The sequence below is a fragment of the Salvia splendens genome, chromosome 5, assembly GCF_004379255.2.
Source record: "Salvia splendens isolate huo1 chromosome 5, SspV2, whole genome shotgun sequence".
NCBI classification, from domain to species: Eukaryota; Viridiplantae; Streptophyta; class Magnoliopsida; order Lamiales; family Lamiaceae; genus Salvia; species Salvia splendens.
The window spans coordinates 36661054-36677569 of NC_056036.1; the positions used below are offsets into that span (position 1 = coordinate 36661054).

A 16516-nucleotide genomic window follows, 5' to 3' on the forward strand; every position below is an offset into this window, starting at 1 on the left:
GACCACCCTGTCTGACCTCCATGCATTCTGTTTCTTCCATTGTTTGGCCTATCCTGGATTCGAGCAGGCCAGTTGGGCTGCCCGTCAGAGGGTTGTATCTGCTGTGTCGAGGGTGGTTGGCTTTGATTTGGATCACTCCATCTGAAGTTAGGGTGGTCTCTCCATGGAGCGTATCTCTGTTTACCCTGGATCCAGTTGCCATTCGCATTCCAGTGGCCGACAGCATTCACTTGGGCTTGCGGCTCCGCCTCGGGGGGAAACTCGCAATAGTAATAATGATGCTCTTCTGGCGGAGGTGGTGGCGGCGCATACTGCATCTCTTTCGGTGCAGGTGGTGGAAGCGGTCTGGCTTTCTCCACTGCCTCAAGCAGCTTCTTCTCCATTTGCTCAAATTGAGCCTCCAACTTTTCATCATTGCACGCCTCTGCTACATGCACTGCTCCTCTTCTATACTGTCCTCGAGACGTCTCGTATGAGCGTTTGGCCTCGATTAGCCTTTCCAGTATATTTTTGGCTTGGATAAATGGGGTTTTCGAGAAATCTCCTTGAGCTGCGAGGTTTAGGTCGTTCTTGCTGTCGACTGTCATTCTACCATAGAAGATCGAATAGATCTCCCGTTCCCCTAGCTTGTGGCTGGGGCATGCTTGAAGCAGCCTTGGAATCTATCCCAATACTGGCTGAGGGGCTCATCGTACTCCTGTCTGGCTCCTGTGATTTCCCTTTTCAGGGCACTCATTTTTTACGCGGGGAAGAAATGATCTAGGAAGATCATTCGAAACTCGGCCCATGTTTTGATGGACCCTTCTGGCGGTCTCGACAGCCATACTCCAGCTTCGCCCTTCAAAACAAAAGGGATTGCCTTCAGCCTATGATCTTCAGACGTAGATCCAGCCGGTACAGGCTGGATATCACAATATCGGCAAAATTCCTCCAGGAAAGCGTACGGACACTCCTTTGAAAGGCCGTAAAAGTGGGATAGAACGGCCAGTACTCCTGACTTGATTGCAATGGTCCGCATTCCAGGAGTAACGACAATGGAATGTGTGGGCTCCTTCTCATCATGAGCGTGCAGAGAGCCGATTCCCGAGTCATTATCGACGAAGGCCATCTCTGCTTGTTCAGGTGTTGGTGGTTTGGGCTGTGTGTTCTTATCTTCTTCTTCTTCGTTGGTCAGTTGTTCAGCGGCTGCGGGTGCGGCTGCTTGTGCGGCTCTGTAACGAGTGGTAACGACGTCGACTTCCTGGACTCTCCAATGCGCGTAAGTCTCTCTGTGTAAAAAGGGATGATTCCAGTGTCCACCGCATTGGTACCTTCCCATCAACAGTAAGAAAAACAAAATGAGAAAAGAAAGAAATAAGATTATGTACTCCTACGCACTACGCACAAACATAAAATAACACCATGCTTCCCCGGCAACGTCGCCATTTTGGCGAGGATTAGGTGAACGACAAGCGTGAATTCGGACCAAGTTATATGGAAAGATAACTGAACCGGTTGGATCAGTTAGCAAATGTCGTTGCCACTTGATCAAGTCGATCTCGCTTTCGCTCGTTTACCCACCAAAGTAATTTATAACTCCCAATTTTGCACTACTTTAACAGTAAAGCGGAAAGTTCCCACAGAGAAGTTGGTGTATCAAGTGTGTGAATAATGAACAGGGGGTTGACTGCTGTCACGCTTTAACTTGGGAGTTTTTAACTACTGATTTTACTCTAGACAGAATTAAACTGACTAATTTGAACAAGGTAAATTTAAATACGGGATCAAGTGCATCATAACGAAACTGAAACTAAAGCAGTAAATGCGAGGATGAAAACGAAAACAACTTCGATTAAACTAGAATAGTACAGCGTGAATTTTAAACTAAGCTAACACTCTGGAAATTACGAAAGCAAGTAAAACCGAGAAGAGCCTCGGCGGGAAACTTAAGACTTCGCCGACAGATAAAATGTATTCTGCAGCGCTTCTTCAGTCGCCCTTTCTAGCTAAACATTACTTTATCTAAGCTAAGCTAAGCTATTCTAGAGAACTGAACTAAGTTAAACTAGGCGGAAAGTAAATGATCGGATCTCTTTCATGTGGTGGCACATTCTCTATTTATAGGCTCGGCACGACCTCCAGCTGGATAACGATCTTGGCAGGGAATATTCGCCCATGCTGAGAGTGAACTACTCATTGATTGCTACGTGCTCTTCTTCTAGAACGACGACTCTTTTTAGTAACAAATTCGTGACTCAGCTCCGTCCTTGCGTCTCATATATCAGAACGTGTCTCCTTCTAGAACGTTGTCCTTGATAACAGAATGTTGCGCACCATCCAGCTCATAGCCTCGCGTGTCCTTCTTATGACATCCAGTGGTCCCTTCCTTAACTGCTTGATTACTCCCCTTGATCAACTTCCCCCGAAATCTGGCCTTTTTCGCCTATTGTACTTGCTTGATCAGTTTGGTCTTGTTGCTTTGGTCAAGCGGCATTCCTGCACATTTAACACTTGCTTTGCACGATAAACCGATCAAGTAGAGTACATTTTACCCTTAAACCGATGTATGAAATGAGCCTTATCGGAGTCCTACATTTATATATTAGTTTTATAATAAAATATGAGTGGGAATGAGTTAGTGGAATATGATAAAAGTGAAAGGTGATAAATTTTTAAGGACATAAGAAAATGGAAATAAGTGACAAATTTTCAAGGACAATGGGAGTATTATGAAAATACATAAATATTTAATGCAAAAAATTAATCCAAGACAAGTTTAACCAAAAGAATGAAACAATTCATATCTTTTTTTTTAATCAAAAATCTCCCTTTGTGGGCGGGGGGTTACAGGCAGACCCCCAACCCCGTAAATGAGATCAAAATAAAATGTTCCAACAACATGATCTTAGCCCAAAAGTGACTAAGATCGAAACTGAGAACATGAAAATGTAAACCAGAGGTCCCACAAGCTGGGATCCTCCATGCTATCAAGACGACAAGAAATGCTAAAAAAACCATCATGAGCTCACGCTCAATCCACATCTCTACGTCGGAAGCGGAAGTTAGGATATCCCAACTGGTCAATCCTAACGAGCGCCTCAGATACCGAGGCGCAGAGATTGGATCAAAGTATGTAAGGGCAGGGGTCTGGACCCCCCTACCTGCCAGAAAGTCGGCAGCCCGGTTCCCTTCTCTGTAGATGTGTGAGAAGCGAACGTGCCGCTGGGATGTCATGCTCCGGATCAAAGCCATATGATGTCTAAAATCTGCGGCGCCAAGATGTCCAGATGACAACAAGCTAACCAGAGCCGCTGAGTCCAACTCTATCCAAATGTGAGTAGAAAGCTCCATAGCCATCGCCAAACCCCGAATCAGAGCCAAAAGCTCCACCTCAAAGCTCGATGATGTAGCAACCGGAGCACAGAAGGTCCGCATAAGGCCTCCATCAGAGCCACGAACCAATCCTCCCTCCCCCGCCTCCAGTGTAGATGTAGAGAAGGCACCGTCTGTGTTCAGCTTCACCCAAGGTGCATCAGGGGGATGCCATAGTACCATGAGCGACCGCAGAACACGTTGTCTGGGGGAGAAAGGCATGAAATCAACCGACGGCGCGCATCCCCTCCAATGATTCGGGGCGAGCTTGCCGGCCAGAACAAGTACATGCAGGTGATGAGTGACCTGCCAAATAACATGTGAATGACGAAAAGGACGACCGCCATGCTTGCAGCCATTCCTCTCCGTCCAAAGAAACCAAGCAATCAAACAGGGAACCAGGAAACTAATATGCATGGTGGGAGCCCTCTGGAAGGAAGACCTCCGCCAGTGACCTAGTCTAAGTGCAATATCAGTGCTCGTGTGAATCGGTGTGTGCGAGGAAGGAAACCAGGCATCGAAATACTCCCATGCAGAAACCACCGACTGACTCGAGGACATGACCGAGAGACTCAACCGAAGGAGACCTACAACACTGACACCTAGACGCTAACTCAATCCCCCTCCTCTGCAACTTCTCATCCACCGGCAGCCTACCAAAAAGTAACCTCCAAATTAACACCGAGATGGTAGGGGTCAACCCCTGATTCCAAATAAGGCCAAAAATCTCCCTCTTCGGCAAATCTAGTCCGGATGCTCTCTCAGGCTGAGGTCACAGAGAACTCGCTATGGCTAGTCAGACTCCACCGTCTCACATCCTTCGCCCCCAACTCGATCGGCGTGGCTCTGATCTGGTCTATCACATCGAGAGGTACACCAAACCTGAAAGATAAACTATGCAGCATATCCTAGTTATGTTTGTTTTGCTAAAACGGCGGCAACGGAACTCTACGTGTTCTCATCGATTGAAAATGTCACAAGATCGTTCGTTATCAATCATCGAAAAATGTAATGCCCCAGTGCATACAAATACGATATATACTTCCCAGCATTCCAGGAAATCCGTATACCCTCTCGTGCATATCCGGCAGGAACTGGCAATCGTCAGTGTTTGGCTTCCGCGAATAAGTGTCGTCGAAAGCTTCCACAACTCTCCGATGAAAATTATTTAGTCGACCAGTGGTATCGGCGACGTAGAGATACTCGTCGAATATATTTGTCGCCCCTCCATTAGCTAACTGCCCCATTACAGTCGTGCACTTCTGCAGCGTCGATAGTTCAGATTTTCCGTTGGCATCAGGACGCTGCTGGAAGTAATCATCATGTGCCGCCAACGTGTTAGCAATGCACAACAAAAGATCTCGACGCATTCTAAAATGCCGGCGGAAAACCATCAGACCTCACTGGGCTCTTCGGCAAAATAGTCCAAGTACAGTCGTTGGGCAGCCACAGTGTGCTTACGGAAGACCCGCTTGCCAATGCTGGATTGGCCTAGGGACCGACGGCTTTAACTGTTCTTGCCGTCGTCATTCCTCTACGCGCACTGCGTAATCTAACATGGCTTGTTCTAAGATCATTTGTATCTCGTCTTCATCGTTGTCACGGGGTTCCATTTCGAGTACAAAGATTTGGAAAAAGAGAGAGGAGTGTGAGAAGACTAGTGGGTGTGGCCGTGTGGGTGTGGGTGAAATGAAATACTAGGAGAAAGGATATTTATAGTGTGAGTTTTGGAATTAAAAATAAATAAATAAAAAAATACGCGATAGGCGGTCGGCGCTGCAATTGGCGCCGATTGTGGTCGGCGCCGACGACATGTAGGGCATTGGGGAGGGACCATTGATCGGCGGTTCACCCATAATAGGGGACGATCTCACCGCCGATCGATCGGCTGGCTGTGAGATCGTGCCCCTATTGTCAATGCTCTTAGAAGGTTTTTGAATTGAAAATATAAATGGATTGATTAACCCTAAAGTTGTTGATTTTTTGGTAATGTGAAACAAAATCATAAGTATTATGCATTCTAGCAAAGCTACCACCAAGTATGTTACACGTGCACCTTTATAAAAATCAGTGAATCGTGAAACACATGAATGAAGCTTTTATGGCATAAGAGAATCAGCATTCGAGAGATTTTATTTGTTTATCTAGAAAATGATATCCTGATAAGCATGGAACCCAATCGACTTATTGCAATCACAAAAAAAAGCTTCATTATATTCATTTCTCAACTGGTAGCCTACTTATTCTGATTCAGTCCCAAACAATTTTTCCAAGGATTAGTCTAGATAGATAAAAATAATACTATAGGCTAATCCTTTGTTTATTTCGATGGACTGAAAGTATCTCCATATATATCTTCCTATAAATAAAGAGGAAAGAACCCTCAGCATTAACATAAACTCTTGTCCAAGCCAAGAAACTAAGAGAGAATGGCGAGCAACAGAATGTACTGCAGGTGGTGCCGGATGGTATATGCGGTGCCACTCAACGCGCAGAGCCACACCTGTCCTAGCTGCTGCGCCTATGCAGCAGATGGTAGGGTGTATCAAAGCAATGCACCACCACAGCAGCTGAGTCCCCCCTCTCATGCTTATGGACGCAAACGAGCCTTGCTGTGTGGCATCACCTACAAGGGGCATAGACAGAGCCTTCGGGGCAGTGTCAACGACATCATGTCCATGAAGAGACTTCTGCTCCAGAAGTTCCGCTTTCCCCTCTCCAGCATCCTCGTCCTAACAGGTATAGTATATATTCTTGTTTTGTCATTTTGGTCCGTAAACAAAATTAGTCTACTTGTATTTTGTGGTAGTAAATTTTTTTAAAAAAACTGACATGACACGTAAATAGGAGTATAAGTCTTGTAGTATGATTTTGTTGAGAAAATATATGTGGCGCAGAGGAGGAAGAGGACTACAGGCGTGTACCGACAAAGAGAAACATCCGTAGGGCGCTGGGGTGGCTGGTTGAAGGCAGCCGGGCAGGGGACTCGCTGGTGTTCCACTACTCGGGGCATGGGTCGCAGGTGAGGGACCGCGATGGGGACGAGGTGGATGGATATGACGAGTCCCTAATGCCGGTTGACTACGAGACAGAGGGAAGGATACTGGATGATGAACTGAATGCGATAATTGTTAGGCCGTTGCCGAGAGGGGCAACCCTTCATGCCATCGTCGACACTTGCTCTAGTGGCACCTTTTTAGATCTCACAAATGTTTGCAGAGTCAATAGGTCTTAATTTTCTCTTGACTTAGAGCGTTCACCCCACTATAGTATATATGTGTGTCACTCACTCACTCACTCCTCATGTGTTTGATCAGGCAAGCGTACTACAAGTGGGAGGATCATCGCCCCCCGAATGGCGCCTACAAAGGCACCAGCGGGGGCTTGGCCATCTCTATCAGCGCATGCGATGATCATCAGAGCTCCGGAGATACCACTGTATGTCATATTTTCCGATTTCATCAAACTTGCTAACGTACCCGATTTCATTGTTAAGGAATGGTGCTACTATATCTATACAGGCTTTCACTGGCATTGCAATGGGGGCACTTACTTACAGCTTTGTCCAGACATTGGATCAAGCCAAGAGTGTGAGTTATGGGCATCTGATGCTTGCCCTGCGCAACAGAATAGGGGCAGTACAACAGGCTCTTGGTCTCAACAGATATGACTACAAACCAATACAGGTACGGTATGTATGCTTACATATACATTTTTCTTCTTCTTGTGTTTGCATAAACCTAAGCAAGATATTTTCTAATTGAGTTAGCAAACTTAGATTTTGGCAAAGGTAAGAAGGTGCCTGTGTTCCTACAAAAGGGCTGTTTGTTTTCTCATGCTTTTGGCTGAAAATGTCATCTTAATAATCTTGTTCAAGTTAAGTTTGATTTTGGGCCATTCAACACATCCTTTGCACATTAGATATATACTCCTCCTATATTATGCATGCAGTAATATGGAGTAATACTTATTGATTGTTTACTTTTGCATGTAGGAACCTCAACTGTCTTCTTCTCACAAGTTTGAGATTCACTCGAAGACTTTTACTATATAGAGATGGATGGGCTGCAGATAAAGAACTAAATAAGTAATGAATTTACTACAAAGTGATGTAAAAGTGTATAAATATTCCTGTATTTGACTCACAAAACTGCTATGTGCCCTATATTAGTAATTTGCACTATAACTATTCTCAATATCTATATTATTATAAAATCATTCAGTCTGTATAATAGTATGTGCCCTGTAACATAAAGAATGAATAAGAAGTCATAAAACATAACCAAGTCCCCACACAAATTAACTGATTCCCTAAAAATAGAAACTCTTTTATTTTGATATAGAGTAATTGAGAAGATTAAAGAATCATAAATTCATTCAGCGTTTCTTTTGAGTTGACTAGAATAGTCCACAAATCCATTTCCTCTGATTCGAAATCACAGAAACCAAAAACAGAATGTCTCTGTTTCTGGATCAACAATTCTACAATTACTGCCTCCTTTCCCTCTTCGCTATCACCTTACCCACCATCATCTCCCTCCTCTTCCTCACCGCCCCCTACGGCAAGCACCACCGCCCCGGGTGGGGCCCTTCCCTCCCCCCTCCCCTCGCCTGGTTCCTCATGGAATCCCCCACCCTCTGGCTCACCCTCCTCCTCTTCCCCCTCGGTAAAAACTCCCCCTCTCCTCGCGCCGCCGCCCTCATCTCCCCCTTCCTCCTCCACTACCTCCACCGCACCCTCCTCTACCCCCTCCGCCTCCTCCGCGGCCGCAAAACCACCACCGCCCCCGGATTTCCGGCCAGCGTCGCCGCCATGGCCTTCGCCTTCAACCTCCTCAACGCCTACCTGCAGGCGCGCTGGGTCTCCGAGTACGCCGATCTCAGCGAAGATCGGTGGTTCTGGTGGCGGATGGGAGCCGGTGCCGCCGTGTTCGCCGGCGGGGCGGCGGCGAATATTTCGTCGGATTATGCTTTGTTGGCGCTAAAGGAGAAGGGGGGTGGGTATAGGGTGCCTAAAGGTGGGCTTTTTGAGTGGGTGAGTTGCCCTAATTATTTGGGGGAGATTTTGGAGTGGGCGGGCTGGGCCTTCATGACGTGGTCGTGGGCCGGGCTGGCCTTTTTTGTCTACACTTGTGCCAATTTGGTGCCGAGAGCGATGGCAAATCATAGATGGTATTTGAAGAAATTTGCTGGCGATTATCCAACCAACAGGAAAGCTATTATCCCATTTTTCTGTTGACTTTTTATTATTTATCGAATGTTCTTCTTTTTGCCTCTGGATTCTAATTTATGATATGTGAGTTTCTACTACAATTTCGTACATGCAATCACAAATGTTTCATATTCCGATTTTGTAACATGTGAATCATCTTATATAAATGTATGAAAACCTTTCATATTTGTTTGTAGCCTCGATTTAGAAAGTTACTTGTTAGTTGTGATGTGAAAAGGGGTTTTTTAATTGTGGGATTAGTTTATTTGAATAATTTTCCACTGCAAGAGAATTCAAAAATATTTATATAATATTGCCACATTATTTAATATGCTAACAATGTTATTAAATTATTCTCGTTATTCCTAACAAATAAAACAAGATTAATGTAGAAGTTTAATTTTTAAATAACGTAATCTAGTCTAGCCTCTTCGAATCAATATTGGAAAAATTATGAAGAGAGTGAAGGAAAAGAGAAAACAGGGGTATATAGTTATGTGAGGATTCTGGTAATGTCGAATTAATGTTTTATTTCTTAAAGAAATTAATTAAATTAAAATGACATCATTTTGACTGTCACATATATTCTACTTTGTCATAGTAGTATCAGTTATGATTTTTTTGTTTATGGAAAAAAGTTGAAAACTCCAAAGTCCATGCATTTGTATTCATTAAATATTGTTTGAAGGAAAAACTAAAAATATCAACATTTTATATATTTGTATGCAAATAACCTTTATTTATACCATAAAAATCATTTTGAAATATTATATAATTATTCTCTTGATTATTTTATTCTGCCCCCATTTTCTAGTCCACAATTTATAGCTATGGGAGTAGAGATTTATTTTTCTCTTGACCAGAATAATTCATTTTGAAACTAGTAGCATCCACATCGGTGAGCATGCAGCCGTTCGTCCGTCCGTGCCAGCGAGCAGGCGACGTGGCGCGTTCTGATTGGCCAACGACATATCAGTTGGTAAATCATTTTTTTAAAAAAAATCAAAAATAATACCAAAAATAAAAAAATATATTTTCACAATCCCAAAAAAATGGCCATTTTTTGCCCGTTTTTCTGTATTTTTTTGAATTTTTTCCCCCCAAAATCATCTATAAATACACACATTCATCATTCATTTTTCACATCAAATCATCTCTCATTCATATTTTTCATACAACTTATCTACACATTCATCTCACACTTAAAACCTCAAATGGATTTTACCCATCTCATTGCGGAAGCGGAGCGCGAAGAACAAGAATATTACGAACAACATCGTGCCTCTTATGAAGCATATGTCGCAGCGAATACCCCCGCTCCTCCTCCTCAACCAACTAGATCAACTCGTCGCTATTTTTCCGACCGGGAGGGAGCCCACGAAAGGCTCGTTGCCGACTATTTTTCCGACCAGCCGCGGTTTCCGGAAGATTACTTTAGGCGCCGTTTTCGCATGTCAAAGCGCTTGTTCATGCGTATTGTCAACACATTGTCCGCCCGTGTTGAATACTTACAAACAGGTCCAGATGCAGCCGGTCGGCAAAGTCTCTCGGTGTTGCAGTAGTGTACGTGTGTCATCCGACAACTCGCTACTAGGCAAACGGCCGACCTCTTCGACGAGTATTTGCATGTCGGTGAGTCCACTGGAATCCTTTGTCTTAAAAATTTTTGCGATGGCATTCGTTCAGTTTTCGGTGATGAATTCTTTCGGACACCCACCACCGATGATTGTCAACGGTTGCTTCGTCTTCACGAAACCGTCCATGGCTTTCCCGGTATGCTTGGCAGCATTGACTGCATGCATTGGAGGTGGAAGAATTGCCCGACTGCTTGGAGGGGGCAACACTTAAGCGGCCACAAAGGCGGCGGCCCAACGGATGTGGATGCTCTAAATACTACTACTTCCAGTCACAAAAATATCTGAATTAGTTTCAATCTATTTATTACTACTATAAATTTTACTTATTGTAGATAGGGGTGGTGAAACGGGTAGCGGGTAACAGGTAATTCCTATCCCGACCCGATACTCATCGGGTATCAGGTACCCGCTACCCGATGATTGCGGGAAACGGGGCGGGGCGGGTAGTGTATTTTAGAGTTTTGCGGGTATCGGGTATACCAGATAAACTCGAAAATATCCGATTTTTTTACAGTTAAGGTTTTTAAAATTTTAATTTAAGTTAATTAGTTTCAAATGTTTAATATCCAATAAATTATACTCTGTATCCTCTAAATTCGAATCTCATATGACCTCTCTTCCAATTTCACTTCCAATTTTATTTCGTCTACTCGCCGCACATTTCACCCGCTACCTCCATTGCTCCACGCATAGTATATTAAACTATGTATGTAACAACACACACATTGACACATATATAATATATTTATATATATTATTGTTACTACTGTTGATGATGAATACCAGTACACACGTATACAGGTACACACACACGTGTATATTATACTACAATACTCAGTATCAGTACTCACATAGATATATTATATACGTATAAGAGTGACACACATATATTAAAAAAATGCAGTTTCGGGTACAGTTTCGGGTCGGGTACCCGCACTATCGGGTACGGGAAACCCGACTCGAGTATCGGGATTACCCGATAAAATTCAGGACGGGTATCGGGAGTGATATTCTGGCTGAAATTGGGTGCGGGTACTCATACCGCTGGTATACCCGATAAACCCGAAAATTCCCGATTTTTTCATAGTTAAGGTTTTCAAATTTTTAATTTTAGTTAATTAGTTTCAAATGTGTAATATCCAATAAATTATACTCCGTATCCTCTAAATTCTAATCCCCGCTGACCTCTCTTCCAATTTCACTTCTAATTTTATTTCGTCTACTCACCGCACATTTCACGCGCTACCTCCATTGCTCCACGCGTAGTATATTAAACTAAGTATGCAACAGCACACACATTGACACATATATAATATATTTATATGTGTTAATGTTACTTATGTTGATGATGAATACCAGTACACACGTATACAGGTACACACACGTATATATTATACTACAATACTCAGTATCAGTACTCACATAGATATATTATATACGTATAAGAGTGACACACATATATTAAAAAATGCAGTTTCGAGTACCGTTTCGGGTCTGGTACCTGCAGTGTCGGGTACGGGTTACCCTACTCAGGTATCGGGATAACCCGATAAAATGCGGGACGGGTATCGGGACTGATATTCTGGCTGAAATCGGGTGCGGGTACCCGCGGGTACCTGTTTCACCACCCCTAATTGTAGATATGTCTCATTTTGTACTTACAAATTTTTATTTATATTTCTATTTTTCACTTTATAAATTTTGTATTAAATCTTATATCTATGATAAGCAAAACTTTTTGTAGACGAATAGTAATGGATTCACACTGTAATCATGATCATGTAGCAAAAATATTATGCATACATGATCAATAAAATTAATTAACAAATTTGTCAAATATTTTAGAGAGAACTAATATCAAGGGCTACTAGCCCTAAAGAAATTTTTTTGTCGCAACGATGAAAGGGAGTAAGGGTTGGTATTCGAATATGTACTTGAACTCGAACTTGAATTTGAATATGAACTCAAGTTAGAGCTTTAACTCCAATTCCAATTTGATCTTGGGCTAGAACTATCTTCAATTAAAAATGCTTTCAAATGCTTAGCAAACTCCCTTGGTTTTTCAATGTTCAAAGCATGTCCAGCATTCTTTATCACTTTAATTCTTGCATTGTCACCTATGTGCCTGCAATTATTCTATTACAATCTAGCAATTTCACAAGTGAAGATTTAAATAAAAGAAGAAGAAATATAAAATAATACATCAAACACCATTTAGTAGCATTGTTTTTGTTCGACTCTTTATCAATATTAGTATATGTTGGGAGAGGATCCTCTGCGGTGTCTATTGACACAACATCTCGTGCAGTGATGTTATTTACACCAACTAAAGTCTAAATTTTGTCTCTTACATTTGCTTTAAAAAACTTTGAAGTCATATACATTGAGTTATATTTTTTGTCCCAAACAATATGTTTTGATCCATAACTAACATTTTCCGTTAAATTTAATGGTCAAACATGTTTTGACCAAATTAATGACTTAATTATGAATCTAATTAGTCAAATTAACCTAACTAATTTAATATAAAAATTATAAAATACTTCTTACCTATAATTAATATTAAATTAAAATATATTAAATTTAAATTGATAAAACATTTTTCCTATGAATTTCACCTATAATAAAAACAAAATTTGTGAATATTTTATAAATTATAATTGAGTTTTATATTATAGGTAAAAATTTTATAAATTTTAATATTTTATATTATATGTAAAAACTATTTCATGACTTTTAATACTTTTATTATAGGTAAAAACATATTAATATAAATAATAATATTGAATTTGTTAGGTTAACCTGATTAACTAGATTTATAATCAAGTCACTAATTTGATCAATACATGTTTGATTGTTAAATTTAAAGGAAAATGTTAATTGTGGACCGAAATATATTGTTTGGGACCAAAAAGTAACATACTTGATGTATAGGACCAAAAAGTTTTTTAGAATAAATATAAAGGACCAAATTTGGACTTTAGTCTTTTGCATCCACACTGTTTTTTTTTAATCTTTTCTATTCTTTTAGATTTTCGTTTGATATTTAAGTTAATCAATTTCAAGCATAGTTTTTTCTCACGTATTACATTTTTCAATTTTTATCTAATCATATGTGAATCTGTAAATACACTTAATAAAACGCGCAACACTCGTTGTGGTGTCTTTATACCAAACTATGTCATTTTTTATTCAATTTTTCTCTTTTTTCAAATTTTTTACATTTTCCTTGTGCTATTTAAAAGTACAAAAAAAATTATTTGGATCTGTATCGTGTTCTTTTTATTTTTATGATTAGGTAAAAACTGAAATTTTGAAATAATGCAATATGTGAAAAAATATGTCTTTGAAAAATTTGGTTAATCAAAAATAGGAATAAAAATGTTATGATAAATTAGTTTTTTAAATCAATACCAATAACATAAGTATATAATTATGAGCAGTAGATAGAAAAAGAATACTATTTTATTTTTAATAAGAATCAGGATATTTAATTAAGATATTAGAGCTAAGTTAATTAAGTATTTTCTTATTATACTTAAATTACTAATTTAATTACACTAATTACTTTGTCTTTAATTTACAACTTAACAAGAAAAGTGTGAATGGTATTATGGATGAAGTACTATGTTGGTGGTCTCTAACCTTTGGAGTCTGAATCCCAACTCCAGTGGGAATATTTTGTCCTGCTCTCCCCATATGATCAACGTTGGCTGTTATATATATATATATATATATGGACAAAACAAATAATTAAGCAATAGTTTAAATTGTGATATACTCGTATTCTATAAGAAAAAGCAGTTGAAATAATTTACATAACCTGTTCGATCTTGGGTATTCTGTCGAGCTTTCTGTCGGCAGTTAAAGCATGAATTAGTTCTTTTTTCTGAGCAAGAAATTCTGTACAGAAAACCTGCACTCCACCAAACAATTTGTCACCAAAATAAATAAGTACGTAAGATATCTCTTTGAGAAACTACATATATCTTCCTCATCAAAATGTTATGTCTTCTTTATACATAGACAATTTTGTTTAATTCATTGGCCCATTTTGAAGATAAAATTTTACCACTAAACTTAATCAAATTTTCAGCATTTTGTTTGATTATTATGTTAAAGTCTCAATGATCCTAATGAATCATATATTGTCTTAGAGTTCTGAATTCGAAATTTAGAATATATAGTCCCTACCAAAACAAATATGATAATACGAGAATAAAAGACGACGACGTACGTGGATATAATCGGAGAGGAAGCAAGAAGGGACGCCCTTGACCGGCTTGGCAAAGGCGAACTTGATCAACTCCCTGAGCTTCTGCGGCGTCTGCGGCATGAGAATGCTGGCCACCTCCTCCAGATCCGCCACCTCGAACAGCCCCTCCTTGAGATCCTTCTCCTCCAGGCACACCCCGGAGCAGCACACCACCACCTTCTCCACCATCTCCGGGAACTGCGCCGCCATGCTGTAGCTGACGAAGCCGCCGTAGCTGATCCCCACCACGCTCAGCCTAGCCACCCCGTGCGCCTCCATCAGGCGCATCAGGCACTGCGCTTGAAAGTCTTCAGAGCGGTCAGGGCGTCGCGTCCACGACTCCCCGAAGAAGAGGAGGTCGGGGACGTAGACGTTGTAGCGCGGCATCAGGTGGTGGAGGAGGTCGCCGTACTGCCACATGGCGTTGGCGCCGAAGCCGTGGACCAGCATCAGGTTCGGCTTCGACGCCTTATGGCTCTTCGGCACCCAGCAGTGCATCACCGTACCCTCTTGCAGATCCGTTTTCGTCGACCGGAGCCCCGAGTATGAGAAGAAGCTCCGGTACAGAAAGTCCGCCGATCCGGTCAGGCTCAGGCTACGGGCCATTTTTTTTTTTGTTCCTTTCTTTCTGTGTGTGTGTATGTGCGTTTTTATATTTATAACACGTATGAATATATATGTATGTAAGGATTTTTGTTTTGATTTAATGGGGCATTGTTACATACACGCACATACACATGCACAAATATGCATGGCAGAATTGGGATTCTCTCTCTCTTCTTTTTTTTGTTTTTTTTTTTTGTGTGTAATGGAAATGGAATGGGGGATTTGGATATGTAGTTTGGATGGATGGACTGCAGCAAGGTGTGGAGATTTGGTGGAGGGAGGGAGGAGAGAGGGCTATTGTTAGGGTTACTTGAGTTTCGGTCAATTTATGTAGTACTCCTTCCGTCCACGATTTAAAGAACCTTTTTGCCATTTTGGCTTGTCCACGATTTATAGAACCATTTGCTTTATTCCACTTTTAGTATAAGATCCCACGTCCCACCAACATTTTACATTCACAATCCAATATAAAACTAATACTTTAAATTGGTCTCACATTCCACTCACTTTCTCCCTTTACTTTTCTTCACAAAGTCAAATAATTTGTTAAAACTCGTGCCGAGTCAAAATGGCTCTTTAAATGGTGGACGGAGGGAGTACATCTATAATGATAGGTGTTGATTTTAATCTGTTGATTATTTACCAATATTAATATTAATATACATAAATGTAATGTGTATGTACACGAATTGATATTGTGGTTGAGGATGGAGATTTTTTATAAAGTGCTTTCATTTCCATGGCATCATTTTATTACTCCATCTTCACTTTGGAACAAGTTTGCAGTTTATTCAAATGGCAATCCTTAACGCTGATTTCCCAATAAATATTGTGCATCTGGGGAGAAGATTTTATGTAGAATGTTATTGTACACGGCTTGTTTGAGACATAGGCAAACATTGTTCGGTCATATTAATATTATTTGTTTTATTTTAATAATGTTCTATACAATAAGTTTCGATTCTTGAACTTTTTTTAATTCATTATTTATGTCGAAATTATATAGTCTTTACTATCACAATGAATATTGCCCACCGTTTATTAAAAAACCATGAGCATGAGCAGTTGTGAGAACATGTGTTCTCTGCAGGAGTCAGGAAAGTAACTGTGGATAAAGGTGATACTATTATATAGATTAGATAGAGTCATGGCCAGAATTGATCCTAAATATATTTTAATTCGGGCCAGATTCAGTCTAAACATATTTTAGTTATAGATATTATGTTTTAAATTATTGCATCCCACACATTTTAATACGGGTCAGATTCAGTCCAAAATGGACAGAGCCGTCAAATAGTAATAGTCAACGTGTGATAAACCAATTTTGACCCAATTAAATTCTTAATTTTGATTATTGGCTCCATTGAATATCATTGCTTTCAAGCTAATTTGTTGGCCATTAACAATTTCTTCAAATTTTCATTACAAATCTGAAAATGGAGATGAAAGCAATCT

General features: G+C 40.6%; 3 protein-coding genes across 4 annotated transcripts; 2 read left to right on the plus strand and 1 right to left on the minus strand.

The window, feature by feature from the left end:
• Window positions 1–5558: 5558 nt before the first annotated feature.
• On the plus strand, window positions 5559–7580 carry LOC121805997 (metacaspase-1-like). 2 transcript variants are annotated; one of them, XM_042206059.1, is made up of 5 exons: window positions 5559–6090; window positions 6249–6579; window positions 6669–6789; window positions 6873–7042; window positions 7346–7580. In XM_042206059.1, exons 1-5 carry the CDS (start codon window positions 5781–5783, stop codon window positions 7440–7442), a joined length of 1029 nt encoding a protein of 342 aa, XP_042061993.1. In that variant the 5' UTR covers window positions 5559–5780; the 3' UTR covers window positions 7443–7580. The 2 variants fall into 2 exon arrangements, with proteins under 2 accessions (XP_042061993.1, XP_042061994.1); XM_042206060.1 differs by having other exon boundaries at window positions 6873–7037.
• A 90-nt stretch (window positions 7581–7670) lies between these two features.
• LOC121805998 (steroid 5-alpha-reductase DET2-like) lies at window positions 7671–8866 on the plus strand. The gene has a single exon (XM_042206061.1). The coding sequence runs from the start codon at window positions 7808–7810 to the stop codon at window positions 8588–8590; it is 783 nt and encodes a 260-aa protein (XP_042061995.1). The 5' UTR covers window positions 7671–7807; the 3' UTR covers window positions 8591–8866.
• A 3208-nt stretch (window positions 8867–12074) lies between these two features.
• On the minus strand, window positions 12075–16337 carry LOC121803282 (uncharacterized hydrolase YugF-like). Its single transcript, XM_042202962.1, has 4 exons — window positions 14438–16337; window positions 14024–14116; window positions 13846–13913; window positions 12075–12325 (listed from the first exon to the last, which is right to left on the minus strand). The coding sequence occupies exons 1-4, from the start codon at window positions 15059–15061 to the stop codon at window positions 12178–12180; spliced, it is 933 nt and encodes a 310-aa protein (XP_042058896.1). The 5' UTR covers window positions 15062–16337; the 3' UTR covers window positions 12075–12177.
• Window positions 16338–16516: the final 179 nt, after the last annotated feature.

Coding starts and splice junctions, on each gene's coding strand:
- LOC121805997 (XM_042206059.1), top strand. CDS start 5,781: ATGGCGAGCAACAGAATGTACTGCAGGTGGTGCCGGATGGTATATGCG. Junction 6,091..6,248: donor CAGCATCCTCGTCCTAACAG/GTATAGTATATA, acceptor TATGTGGCGCAG/AGGAGGAAGAGGACTACAGG. Junction 7,043..7,345: donor TACAAACCAATACAGGTACG/GTATGTATGCTT, acceptor TTTTGCATGTAG/GAACCTCAACTGTCTTCTTC.
- LOC121805998 (XM_042206061.1), top strand. CDS start 7,808: ATGTCTCTGTTTCTGGATCAACAATTCTACAATTACTGCCTCCTTTCC.
- LOC121803282 (XM_042202962.1), bottom strand. CDS start 15,061: ATGGCCCGTAGCCTGAGCCTGACCGGATCGGCGGACTTTCTGTACCGG. Junction 14,117..14,437: donor TCCTCTCCGATTATATCCAC/GTACGTCGTCGT, acceptor GGTGGAGTGCAG/GTTTTCTGTACAGAATTTCT. Junction 13,914..14,023: donor GAATACCCAAGATCGAACAG/GTTATGTAAATT, acceptor TATATATAACAG/CCAACGTTGATCATATGGGG.